The sequence below is a fragment of the Anomalospiza imberbis genome, chromosome 13 (genome assembly GCF_031753505.1).
Source record: "Anomalospiza imberbis isolate Cuckoo-Finch-1a 21T00152 chromosome 13, ASM3175350v1, whole genome shotgun sequence".
Lineage (NCBI taxonomy): Eukaryota > Metazoa > Chordata > Aves > Passeriformes > Viduidae > Anomalospiza > Anomalospiza imberbis.
In genome coordinates, this window is record NC_089693.1 from 8,614,988 (window position 1) to 8,628,277 (window position 13,290).

Here is a 13,290-nt window from a genome sequence, read left to right on the forward strand (position 1 = left end):
TCTCCCTGGATGGAGATCACAGCCCGTCAGTGCCTTTGGCAATTGGCATGCAGGCAAATTTTCCGGCAGGAGCATCTGGCTCGCTGGCAGGCTCCCGAGGCAGTGGTGCTGGCAGCTCCCACGGAGCCTGGCCAGGGCTGGGGCTGAGGACACGCTGCTGGGACAGTGTCCCCTGGAGCAGCCGTGTCCACCGGGGCCATGGCACAGCATGGGCTGCACCAGCGCTCACCCTGAGCCTGCCCCTGCTGCCCCCAGAGCAACAAATCCCAGCAAACCCCAGCTCGTGGCACACTCGTGATTTGGGTGTGTTTTAGTGGCTCTCTGTATGTCTGTATGTGTTTTATTCCGGAGTTCCAAACCAGAGTGGTTTGGAACTTCACTTGCACCAATGTAAGGTGACCTGCAAGACTCTTGATGCAATTGAAATGACCAGATATTTATAACTATAGAGACATGACCTAATCCACGGGAGCTTTTGGTAATTCAGGACAGTCTCCCTACCACCTAAAAGCATATTTTTTATTCTCTTACTCATTAAGAGCAGATATACTTGAACTGCTTCTACTTTGAAGATAAAAATCCCTCCTCACCCCTACTAATTGGGTTCACCCCCAAGGTTGGGAGGCACTTCAGTCCCTGCCTCCATTGCTTTCTCATCCATGTGGTCATCCTCCAAGGTGGCTGACAGCTATTGAACCTACTTGATCAATAACCATCAGATGGCAATGAACTGAATTCTGACATGGGATCAGATTTAAATAGACAATTCAGGGCCGTAAACCTTCATCCTTGTTCAATGTTCAAAGAAGGAAACTAGATAAGCAGAGACTATCTAAGGCTATCAGAGACTATCATTTGCCGGCCAGTCTGTCTATTAGAAATTCTCATGGGTCATTCCAAAGACAATTGTCATATACAAGGTTTCAGCATGAGCTAAATTTATTTAAGCAGAGGTGGTTTCTTTTCATATTCTTCAGTGTATGCACATGTACACACATACACACACACACACCAGATTTATTTTCAGGTTTCCCAAGGAGTTGCCAGTGTCTCTTAGGTCTGTCATACACAAGTTTCTTCAAACATTCATTTAAAAAACACACACTTGTTACAGGCATGTTTTAAGTGGGGATTTGTCTTCAAATTTGCTTCTCTTCTGATACATTTACTGAAGAAATATAGAGTGTTAAGATAATATTAATTTTAACTACACTGCCTGTGACACTAATGAGACTGTTTTGGATGTGATGCCTCTGAGAAATTTAGGAACATTAGGCTATAAGAAATATGTATCTCATACTTGACATTACTTGATCATTTCTCACTTTCATTTTCCAGACACCCATGGAGTTTTATTACCATTAAAGGAAATCCCTCCTCTTCTGTCGAAGACCACATTGAATATCAAGGTATTTAATGCACAAAATGCTGTCTTGACATGATTTCTGAAAGTTACTGGAGTTATAGCTGAGATTAATTTGTTCAATGGTGTTTTTACTTCCCACTGCATTACATTGAAGCCATAAGCAATTGCTGGTTTGACATATTTAATGGAATGCTCTCCTTATATATTGCTTCTTCCCACTAATGCATCTGAAGCAGCTGAGTGAGGGATAGTTTAGGCTGGCCAAACCTTTAGATAAAAGGTGAGATCCTGCACCAGTGTAAATCCATGAAACTTCACTGAGCTCAGACACTGCCTCTCTTAAGACACAAATCTGTGGAACAGACCCAGTTCACACCAGCTGAAAATTTAGTCAGTGTATCCTGAATTAGTACCCTCATGTCTTCCTGTGAAGCCATTTTCTGGCAAGCTGAACACTGTTGAGTCTCTGTCTTCTCATGACATGAATAACACAGCTTGCTACAACATTAAATAAAATTAGCAATATATGACAAGTAATTCTGGGCTTTATCCTTTCTTGATTTTTGAAAGTTTTTCTTCCTCATTATCCATGCAAAAGTGTCTGAAGCCTCATTGCAAGATTAGTAAATTTTTCTGGAAGTTGTGCAGGGCTAATTTTGAATAATATAGTCAAAGTGTGCAAATACTCACAGAGACAATTATTTTCAGTTCTTACTCTTATAAATTGCATTCCATGATTTTTCCAATTGTTTTCAATGATTTTTCCAATGTTTTGGGTTTTTTAACAGGTCACAAAGGGTCAGCTGTGGCCAAAGTATTCAAACTATTCAAAGCTGAGAATGGAGAACATTTTAACGTCTCTTCAACGAGCGAGTGGGTTCAAGGTGAGGGGTCTGTGGGCTATTTCACTTGGTGCTAGACAGCTGACAAATAGAGTGAATCATCTTCTTTCCTGCAATCCTTTTCCATTTGGGAAGAGTGGACTTGCTAACTGCTATTTATGTCGTCTCTAAACCAGTTAATGAACACTCACAGATTCTTTCCCCAGTTGTCTGTAGGACCCTCTGAATAACTGGGATCCTTTTTCCTTTTCTGCACTGGGTATGAAATTCCATCTCCTGTGGTCTCAGAGATCACACACAACCTCTTCTTTTCACTGCACAGTCATTGTGTCCATGTCTCAGACAACACAGAGTAGCTGGTGCAACTTGATCTGAAGATCAGAGAAGGCAGCTAAGGCAGACACAGATCCCAAATCTGAATCTATTAATAATGCTTGCAGTGCACATGCCAATTATGAAGCTTTTAATAACTCTGCTCTCCCTTGGCTGGTTGCACTTCACAGCATCATTAAAAGTGGCTGACAGACTGGCAGGAAGAGGCATGAATCAGATCATCAGTGAAGAAACTTGTGAATGATACCCGAGATCATATCATGCATTGTGCATTTTTGCTGTGCTCATTAAGCTTGACTTTCAAATGGCTGTACTTGTTTGCACTTGTCTCCAGATGTAGAATGGACAGAGTGGTTTGAGAAGCCTGACAAAGCAAGATCTAAGGACATGGAGAAGCTGTCTGACTTCAAAGCTGCTCATCCTGACAAAATCTGCAGGCAGCCCGTTGACATCCAGGTAGGCTTACCACTTGCTTTAGAGGGGCAAGTCTTCTTTGGACTGACACTGAACCCCCAAAATAATTGTGCTTGTCAGTAATTTTTGTTTCTAAATAAAATACACCAATTATTTTACCACTCTAATACATAACCAACAAGATCTTTTCTACAGTTTCATATTGTTCTGGGGCAGATTTGATAGAATTGAGCTCCTTTCAGTAAATTCTGGCTCCTGGCATGAAAAGGTGTACAGATGGGTCATGGACAGCATGGATGCTATCGTAAAATATGTGGTTCCCTGCTGGAAGATTAAAAGGAGCAAGCACATGAAAATTTCAAAGGTTTTAAATGGTCCTGGAAGAGACCCTACCTAAAAAATTAATTAAAAAATGTAACAAGATAGGGCAACTACCAGCTGTAGCAGGTTGTCAAAAAATATTGGTGAGCTTTCAGCCATTTCTTGGAATCAATTATCTGTGGAAATTTGAATTCTGTTTGGAGCTAAGCATTATAATTATGCCATCAGGCCAGCATGCTGAGGAGCACTCACATACCTTTTCTGACACTGCAAAAAACCTCTTTAAGGACCAAAAAAAAAACCCCAGAAAAAAATGAGGGTATTTCTTTTGTATATGTTCACCATATACTTTTTATGTCTACCTGGTAAAAATACTGTAGCAGAAGCACTGGCTGGAAAAAGGCAATACAATCCTTCACATCTGTGTGAGGCTGAGCCTCGGGTTTCTGTGTGCTCTGAGCCAGTGGAGTTATTCACAAGAATGTGGCTATTGAATAAATGGGAATGCTGACTGTATGAGTGAAAGTTTCCAGGGCTAGATGTTATAAAGAATCTCTCTTGAACAGAAAGGAAAAAACTGCCCTATAATTTTCTGCCTGGTCTTACCAAATTCACATTCATTTCTGCTTCTATATACATATATTAGAAGTGACAACTTAGTTCATAACAGGGGCCTGATGTTTCTTACAATACATCAATACATCCCCTTCTAGAATGTGTGTTAAAACAGAAGGAAGAAAGACATTCTTCTGCTCTAGAAACAAACCTTTTTATTTCCTTTTTCTGTGAAATGAGCTACATTTTTTTTCCCCATGTATATTAAAAGTGAGACATTTTTCAGTTTATCCTGCAGATTTTAGGGCAAATCCTTAGGTAGTGTAACCTGGTGCTGCTCATTGCTTTTATAAAGCTACACTGATTTATAGCAGCTGGCCTGCCCCAGCTCTGGAACATGGGAGAAAATTGAAGATATGATGATAATAACAGCAGAACAGCACAGCCAGAGGCACATTCCTCCAGCTGACAGTGCTAATCCCACACACGGCAGCAGGGTGGATTCATCAATAAGGAAAGCCTGCATGAGTGAGAGAATCAGGATCAGACCCTTCATTGAAAGATGGCTTTTCTCCTGGTGCCTTGCCAAAATGCACATGGTATTTGGATTGCCCGATGCAATGCACCACACTTTTGTGAAAGGGTTGAGAGAAATGCAAGCTCTAGAGACAGAATGTGAAATTTGACATGAGCCTGAGATGTTGCCCCAGCAGGAACACCAGAAAGGTTACATATCTCACTGCTTCTTGGCATGATACAGCCTTTTTTCTCAAGGCAGCTCTACAGGCTGGTACTTGCCTGTGAGAGAAGGCCACTTTCTCCTTGTTTCTTTTGGAACAGGCAGCAGTGTTGCAGTACACTTGGGGTTTTTTTGACAGACTGATCCATGCAATGGAGAAATAAAACCCCTAGCCCCTTTCTTCTGCAAGGTTCAGACAGAGCCTAGCCACAAGCAATGGAATGAGTGCAGTGCAGAGGCTTGAAGCCATGAGTTAATCTGGGTGCAAGCATCTGTGTTCAACGTTTCCATCTGCCCTCAAACCAATGGCAAGAGAAAATCTAGGGCACCGAGGCAGCTGTTTGTGAAGCTCACAAACTCCTCCCAAAACAGCCCATGGTCTCAGCACAGACACAGGAAAAGGCGTGCACCTAAGCAGTAGCTGTGTGTGAGCCGCAGCTGGAAATGCTGGCTGGAGAGCACAGTCACAGGGGTTTGCTAGGCAGTGGTTGTGCCATCACCCAAAACAAAGCAAGGCCTCTTCTGATGGCTCAGATGTTTTGGTGAAATCCCTTCACCTCACAGCAGCACCTGAGTTGTATTTCCATCCTCGTTCCAGGCAATGACGCTTGATGGAGCGGATTTAAGCACTGAGGTTTTCTACAAGGGCGGCCACGATTACCAATTTCTGTGCCACGGCAAGGACCAGACAGGCGAGGGCTGCCGCAACTACAGAGTGAGGTTCCTGTGTGGCAAATCTGGTATGTGCCCCATCAGTGAGAGCCAGAACACACAACAGCAGAAATCCTGTCCTCTCATGCCTGGCTCCTTCTTGGTGTCAGATCAACTTCTGTAATTTTTCCAAGTTAAAGATTTGGGCTGGGCTATGGACATGAACTCAGATAGAACGGCTGAAGATTTATCTCAGGGAAAATTCCTGAGCACCAACAGAAGAAGCAGGGTGGTTTTCCAAATACCCAGCAAAGCTGTGAGAAATATTTGGCAAGTTCTTTCCTGTAAATTCTTTGTCTTTTGCAAAAACATTTTGGGATGATGTAGGATTAGTCAATCAGAACGTGTGAAGACAACAGGGTTTGAAACTGTTATTTTGTAGTTAATCATTCCAACACCGCTGTCCTTACCCTGGTCATTAGACAGGTCATTAGGATTTTTGGTGCTGGCAGGAAACGAAGTGTGGCAGACTGGTGTTTTGCCGGAAAAAACCATCATTAGGTTAACGACCCCGTGGCTGCTGTAAACAACAGCACCCAACGCCCACAAGAGCTGGTGCTAAGTGGGTGTGGTGAGAATGAGCCACTAAGAGCTACATTTAAATTTATCCTGGGGTTAGTGGAAAATCCACCTGCCTGCAACTAAAGAAAAATACTTTCCTGTTTTCTTGCTTGCCGAGCCAAAGCCAGTAAAAAATATGTTTGAAGGAGTTAACTTTTTTTTCTTTTTAACATGAAAAAAATAATAATTATTGGTGGCACTCCAAGGTTGGGGGGGGGGGGGGGGGGGAGAAAAAAGAAGGAGCAAGCTTTTTCTGATAAGATTGACTGAATTCCCCACCCTTGCATTTTGGGTTTTCAGTGAAACCAAAGCTCACAGTAACCGTTGACACCAACGTGAACAGCACGATCCTGAATCTGGTGGATGATGTGAGCTCATGGAGACCTGGGGACAGGCTGGTGGTGGCGAGCACTGACTACTCCATGTACCAGGCAGAAGAGTTCCAAGTGCTGCCCTGCAGAACCTGCAGACCCACCCAGGTCAAGGTAGCAGGTGAGGTGCTTCATCTTATCACTCTGGCGTTGCAGTTCACAAATTCTGTCATTTGCCCTGAGATGACTCCAAGAAGGACTGAAAAATGTTGAAAGACACCTGAATTTGATGTCTGGTTGTTAGATGCTTTTGGGATACATAACTTTCATGCTTGCAAACAATCTAACTTGATTTTGGTTCCTTTCTGCCTTCTCTTTTCATAGCTGACTCCATTTTTGTTCCCAAGCACGGTATTGAGTGGGTGAATTTACTTAGGAGGAACAGATACAGGTTATATATTTGAGATTTGCAATAACTGCATTTGAAATACCGCTTCCTAGAAAGCAGATGAGCACAGATGATGGGAAGAGGGCAGGAGCAGACTGTGAGACACTGTAAGGCTATGAAGTAATTTCCAACTGGCTGCTTTCCTAAGATTAATTTAACAAGAACTGTAATCTTACATTTTAGAAATATTGTTTTGTACTACTGAAGCTACTGTTTCCTATTTACAGTGTATCCAGAGAGTATTGCTTAGAGGTGATGTATTAACCAAACAGTTCTGGCAGCCAGTGAGTTGTCCTGAGCCTCTGCACTGGGGAGATGGAATGGCAGGGTGCTGCCAGAGCCAGCCTGAGAAGGAGTGGGAGCCTTTGTAGAGCCCCAGCATTTTTCTCTTGTAGGTGACCAGCTCAAATGCAAAACAAATTGCTTTCGATGAATAGATTTTGTAGTCCAATGATTGTAGAATGGCCTCTGGAAATGGAATCCAATTAAGAAGCATAACCATGATGAAGACAGACTATTATCAGCATGAGCATAAAACTGAAATCCAGAGAGGGAGATTTAATCTTCACTTGAGTCTGTGAAGTTGTCTTTCCCTTCTAGAACCTTGTTTTGGCACACTGATAAGTAGAGCATGGAAATAGCACATGAACTGCCCCTTATCTGAATAGATGAGGATTATTTTGCTTCTATAATTTACAAAAGCAAACATTATTTTACAGTGTAAAAGTCTGTAGTAGATGAGGCTGTCTTTCAGAGGCAGCATCTGCCTGGTGGTAAATCATGTATGTGATTTTATCTTTGCTTGCACGCTGGCTGTTGCTCTAGGCAGAGGTCTTGTCTGCATTTACAGTAAGACCTTTCTGAGAAACCAAGAGGGCACTTGGAACATCCAATGCACCAGGGAGTTCACTTGGTTCTCTGAAATGAGCCACTTCAACATTATCTTTGATGCAACTTCTTCTGGAAGCTACCAATACACTTCCTTTGGCAGTTGCCTCCCCACAGAGCTTTGGCCATTCATTGCTGGAGATGTGCACTAGGCCAAGAAAAATGTTATTTACAGTCTGGATGTATCATAGTCTTATGACTTCAAATGTCTAGTGCTTTCAAAGAAGATGCATTTCCAAGCTGAATATTTTTCTTGAGCAACTTTTGAGCTGTTGGATTCAGACTGGTATGATACAAGTCACATCATGAAGATGGTCTTGGAAGATCACCAGTAAAAATGAAGATGGTGTAGGAGTCTTGGGCTTCCCATAATCTGATGGATCTGTGGAATTCATGTATTTACATTCATCTTCTGCAGCAGTGACAGCTAGGTTAGTTTAAGGAAACAAATAATGGGTTAAAAACAACAAAAAAGTTCATGTGAATTTCAAGTGAAGAAGCAGTGGAAACACTTGTTAAAGCAATTGTGCTCTTGGTCTCCAATTTCTCTTTAGGAGAATTAGGACATTCCTTTTATTACCACAAATGACATGAATACCAGGGCCAAAGTCTCTCCTCTCTTATATCCAGGCAACTCTATTGACGTCAATGGGATTTCACTGATTTATAAATCAAGACAAAATTTAGTCCAATTATAAAAATCACTTCCAACTTTCTTGTAACAAAAACAGATTCGCACTAGAAAACAAAATAATCTGCCTGAATCTAAGTTCAGTCTAGATGAAATAAAACCTGGCAAGGCTGAAATGTCCCCTGCCTTTAGGGGCCAGGAGGTCCCTGAGCTGCTCTGTGCCTGGCCATGGTGTAACTTCATCCACTGCCCTGTGCCATGACATGTAATTAGCCAGAATAAGGATCACTAATGGCCCCTGGTCTTAGCACAGGTGAGCAGCCCTGGCACAGCCTGGCCTTGTGTGCCTGGGCCAGGCTTGTAACTGGGTGTAGAAGAACATTAATCATAAATGCCTTTTGCTAGGAAGGTAGGCAAGATTGCTTTGCTCCTTCTGAGAAAAGCCTTCCACACATACATTTATACACAGGATCTCAGAGAGATGTCATTTGTAATAAGTGGAAAGGCTTAATTTTCCTAAGAGCTTTAGTTTAGCATCTGAGAAATCCAAAAGTTTGCCCTTTGAAAGACAAATGATAAAACCATTCCTACCCATGATGATTTATTTCCCTTTTAATCTTTTTTTTTCCTTTCTATTTATTTTTAAAATGAAACCTAAATGTCAGATCTGAACTGCTTAAGAGTCTCTTTGTTATAAAAAAGGCAGAAAACCTCTGCTTTGTGGACAGCCAGTTTGGTGTGGCAGCCACTTGGCATACCAAGGCTTAGTATAATTTATGCTCTCATAATTTAATAGTATTTTAATAGACATGGTTTAGCATATTGTGCCAAAAAAGTCAAACTCATTAGTTAGCTCATGTCCTATTTATATTTGATACTTCCTGCTGAAACTCATACTTTCTTTACTGGCTAGAAATGGATTGATTAGAGCTTTTCAAAAGAACTTAAGGGAGTTAATACTCAATTGCCATCAGGTTCTAGGAGGATTTAGTTATTTAACTATGGACATCTGCAAATCTCAGTGTAGAAAGTGAAGGAGGACATACAGGGTCTGGTCTTTTGCACTTTTTACTGGAATAACTGCCCTAATGTACACACTGTGGCTCCCATGGGTAAGTGTGGTTTGCATGAGGACCCAGATCTGCAGGTCCTGCTCCCAGTCAAATGGTCTCTCACTTAAATGGAACTTTTCCTTCCACTTGCTTTCTTTGTTAACTCTTTTTTTTTTTTTTTTGCTTGTAATTTTTTGTGCCTAGATTATTTGCACTGTGGGAACAGATTAAAACTGTTTGATCTTCCAGCTTCACAAGGTTTGGGGAGGAACAACAGTGCAGGGCAAAGGGAGGGAGGAGGGAGGGAGGAAGGAAGGAAGGGTTGTGTTGTTATGATAGAACTGGATAGTAGGAAAGATCAAGTATTTTGTCTAGTTTCTCTGGGAAACAAGTCTTATCTTCATCTTGGTTGCTCTGTATGAAGTTTCTACTAATGCTGATAAGCTTCACCATGTTACAGAAATGATGAAGTGCTCTTTTGTGCTCCTATATGCTCTTGATAAAGGATGAAAAAACGATTCATGCCTGGCATAATTACTCCAATTATCCCACATACTGGTGAACCTATGAATTCAAGCATACATCTCTTAAATCCTGCTTATTGGGTTGCAAATATTAGAGAGATAAGGAGTTTACTGTGATCTTGTTCATGCAGAGAACTTTGAATTAAAAGTATAAATATGCAGTTGTCTCACAAATTCACAGCCTGTGTCAGCATTCATCTGGTGCTGTAAGGATGTGAGAATTTACTCCACTATCAAAATTCAGATGTTTTTAGTGATTTAGAGTGTTCTGTTTAGAAGTTGGCATCATTTTGGATGGAATATGCCAAAAGCTCTTTTTTTAAGGCAACCCTGGTGCTTGAGGGCAGGGCAAGTCCTTTCTACCAGCCTTTCAGAGCTCCTTCTGCCTTGGGGCATTGCCTGGGAGCTGAGCTGACAGAATCTCATTCAGGTTTACATACAAGTTCATGAGGGTAGAGTTTGTACCTGATTGATGGATTTCTATTTGCTGAAAACTTAATTTTCCATGTAAAAGTTATGAATTGGAGGAATATTTGTTGATTAGGACATCAGGTTGCACTGTGTGACTCAAGAAGCCAGCCAGCTCACCCAAACCATGCTGAGTTACAGGCCTGTGGCTTAGGGATGCAACAGCAAACCCCAGCAAGGTAATTCAGAATAATAAGGATTTGAAAGATGCCAGTGTGAACATTTGTTTGTTATTAAATATAAGCAATAGGGGCATTGCCACCAGTGATGACAAGTACTTGGCAAAAATGGTAAATCTGTCAGATCTGGGCTGGCATCTGCAATGAGTTGAACTGACTTTAAAGTTGCCATGAAGGATTCACTGTCATTGGATGGTGTGGGTTGGACAAATTGTGTTTAGCAATTCCCTTAAAAGCTTGGTTAGGAAACATCAAAAGACCATGAAATACTGGGTATTATCCCAAGAGAGCTCAAAGGAGAAGAAAAGACACTTTAGAGAAAAAAAAAAAATACTCCAGGAGAATCTCAGCATTTCTTTATCTTCACCAAATCCAGACCTTCAATTGCTGGATTCACTTCTCAAAGGGAGATTTAGCAGTTTGGGCCATTTAGAACCAAGGGATTTAGGAATGCATGAGTGTACCTGGGAGGGTTTTCTGAGAGATCTAACTCACCAGATCTGAGCACTCTTCCACATTTGCAGCAGTTGAAATAGTTTTAAAATCCCACCCTTTCCAGGTTTGATAAGGCCCAAGTTTTATGGCTGGGTTCACAAGTGGCAGGTTTTCCTTTGTACTATTTGGAGAAACTCTGCTTTGAATTGCTTTGTTGACATAAGCATGCCCTTGATGAGTAGATCATTTATGTTTATTTTAATCTATATTTCCTTTTAATAATTACCTTGTCCTTACCAACAACTGACTTCAATAGTCACCGCCTTGAGTAATAAGCATGGAAATATCTAATGAATAAGCTCGTATTTTGCTGAATCAAGACTTCCACCAGGCAAGCCCACATATTAAGGAAGTTTCCCCTGTAAGTTTACTTTGTGCTAACTGGAGGCACTGCTGTGACACGTGCAGCACCAAAGCCAGGGAGCTTTTCCTATGGGTCTGTTGTGGGGAGATGTGATCCGTGTCACTGCAAGGCTGTGTTTGGTTTAGATTACAATATGGTACAAGGCTGGCAGGGCAGTCTCTATCCATGAGGATAGAGCCAACCCTCACCCAAAGGAGGAGAAGGTGAATCAGTGGCCTCAGGGCTTGTTAGTGGTTGGGAAATCTCAGCACTGCCTTTGATGCTGAAGCAGCAACACATTCCTCCCACTTTCAAAGCACAGGGTTGCCTTTTTAGTATCAAACCACTTCTGTGGCCATTTGCAAACCCCTGGCTGGGGTTTGCCCATGGTCAGTGCTCAGGGTCTCAGATATCCTGGCTGGTCTCTGGGAAGGCTCCATGTGCCAGCTGTGAGCAGCAGCCAAACTTCAAACTTGTAGCTCTGCGGAGTGAGACGCTGCCATCCTCGTGTGAACTCCCTGAACTCACCACAGAGCAGATTCTTCTGTGGCTTTTTTCCTGCCCACCACCAAACATGCCCCAGGCAGCTCCCTGGCAGTGCCACGTGTCTGTAAATGCCCCTCACAGTGCTCCAGGTCCCATGGGAAGTGCCCGATGCTGTAGTGCTGGTTCCCAGCAGTCATTTACAGCACACAAGGGCTCCTATGCCAACCCCTGTCTCCCAAAAGCTTCCTTCAGCCCCTTTGCTGCAGGGAGCTTGAATTTCAAGGAGCTTGCCTTGAGAAGTGGTTTGTTTTTCAAAACTCTGTTAAAGGAGCTATTATTCAAAATCCGCTTTTACTTTGGAAGGGGATTGCTTTCTGTCTCTCCTTTTATCTCCAAACATGTCAAATCAGCAAAAGCATAGAGTGAAAAACATGCACCCAAGAAGTTATATTTAGAAACTGGTTAGTCCGTATTTAACATTCCTGTCAGTGCTTACCCTGTTTTGCATGTCTGGACTGGTGTTAAATTAAATTAAATACATGCAAGCATGACATTTATTATTCTAGAGCTCAGCGCAGGAATAACAAAACTGCCTATCTAATTTCACTGCCACAAATCCTGGAGATGTGGCTTCAAATAGTATGTTCTTATGATTATCTAAAATCCTTCCTGAATTTCAGTAAATCAAGGAGAGGTCAGCTCTGGGGAAAACTGAAAAATAACAGCTTAAAAAAGGTTCCATAAGGAGAAACTGTGCTTCTTTGCAGACTCACCCAAGGCTCCAGCATGGGATATCCTCATGTGGAGGGTACTCACTGCAGTGGCTTTTTTCATGTACATGAATAAGGGAAGCAAAGCTGCTGATTTTTGGATGGGTTGAGTCTGGTTTTGGCCACACACCTGATGAGGCTTACTGGTTGCAGGGCAACAACAGGGGCATGGGGAAGTCCAGGACTTTCTAGGGAGGGGATTGAAAAAGTGAGTGAGGTGCAAATCCAGGGTCCCTTGCAGCCCTTCATTTCTGAGATGAGCATGCAGCTCTTTGGCCATCACCACTCCTCCTGTTGACAGAGAGTGTTTTTCACAAGATCAGATGATTTTGAAGGCAGGGGTGCACAGGCAGAAGGCACATGTTGTGGTGTGAGCCCTGTCCCACAGTGCAGCAGCGGGACAGCAGGGCAGAGCACTCACCCTTCCCAAACCCCTGTACTGCCATCAAACTGCTTCCAGCTTCAGGAGAAGATGGAGTGAATGGTGTTTGCTTATCTTTTTTATACACTCATAACATCATGTTTTGGTTAAAAATAATATTCTTTCAGTGTTCAAAATCCTCCCCTTGATTTGGCACTTCTGCTTAAGCATAAAGTGCTTTGCAGCAATAGCCAGGCTCCAGCTTGCCATTTGTTTCTAATTAAGGATTTGAACGATTCAATGGAAATCAAATACATGCAAGTGTAGCATTCCTTAAAGTCCAGTGTTTACTTAAAGAGTTTATTACTTATTTTTACTGGAATAATACAGAATGGAGTCAGTAAGAGGAACCTTTTCCCAACTGACTTTTCTCTGCAAAAACCTGCGGAAGGAAGGAGGTAGTAGGAATATGTTTGAATGAAATTACAACAA

The 13,290-nt window shown here is 42.2% G+C and overlaps 1 protein-coding gene across 4 annotated transcripts in view; it reads left to right on the forward strand.

The window, feature by feature from the left end:
• The window catches only part of CEMIP (cell migration inducing hyaluronidase 1), a 99,563-nt gene that overhangs the window by 60,933 nt on the left and 25,340 nt on the right, over window positions 1-13,290 (forward strand). For all 4 annotated transcript variants that reach the window (XM_068203789.1, XM_068203791.1, XM_068203788.1 and 1 more), the window contains exons 7-11: window positions 1,339-1,409; window positions 2,155-2,250; window positions 2,876-2,997; window positions 5,169-5,310; window positions 6,143-6,334. In XM_068203789.1, the coding sequence (XP_068059890.1) occupies window positions 1,339-1,409; window positions 2,155-2,250; window positions 2,876-2,997; window positions 5,169-5,310; window positions 6,143-6,334 (623 nt within the window). The remainder of the gene's footprint in view (window positions 1-1,338; window positions 1,410-2,154; window positions 2,251-2,875; window positions 2,998-5,168; window positions 5,311-6,142; window positions 6,335-13,290) is intronic.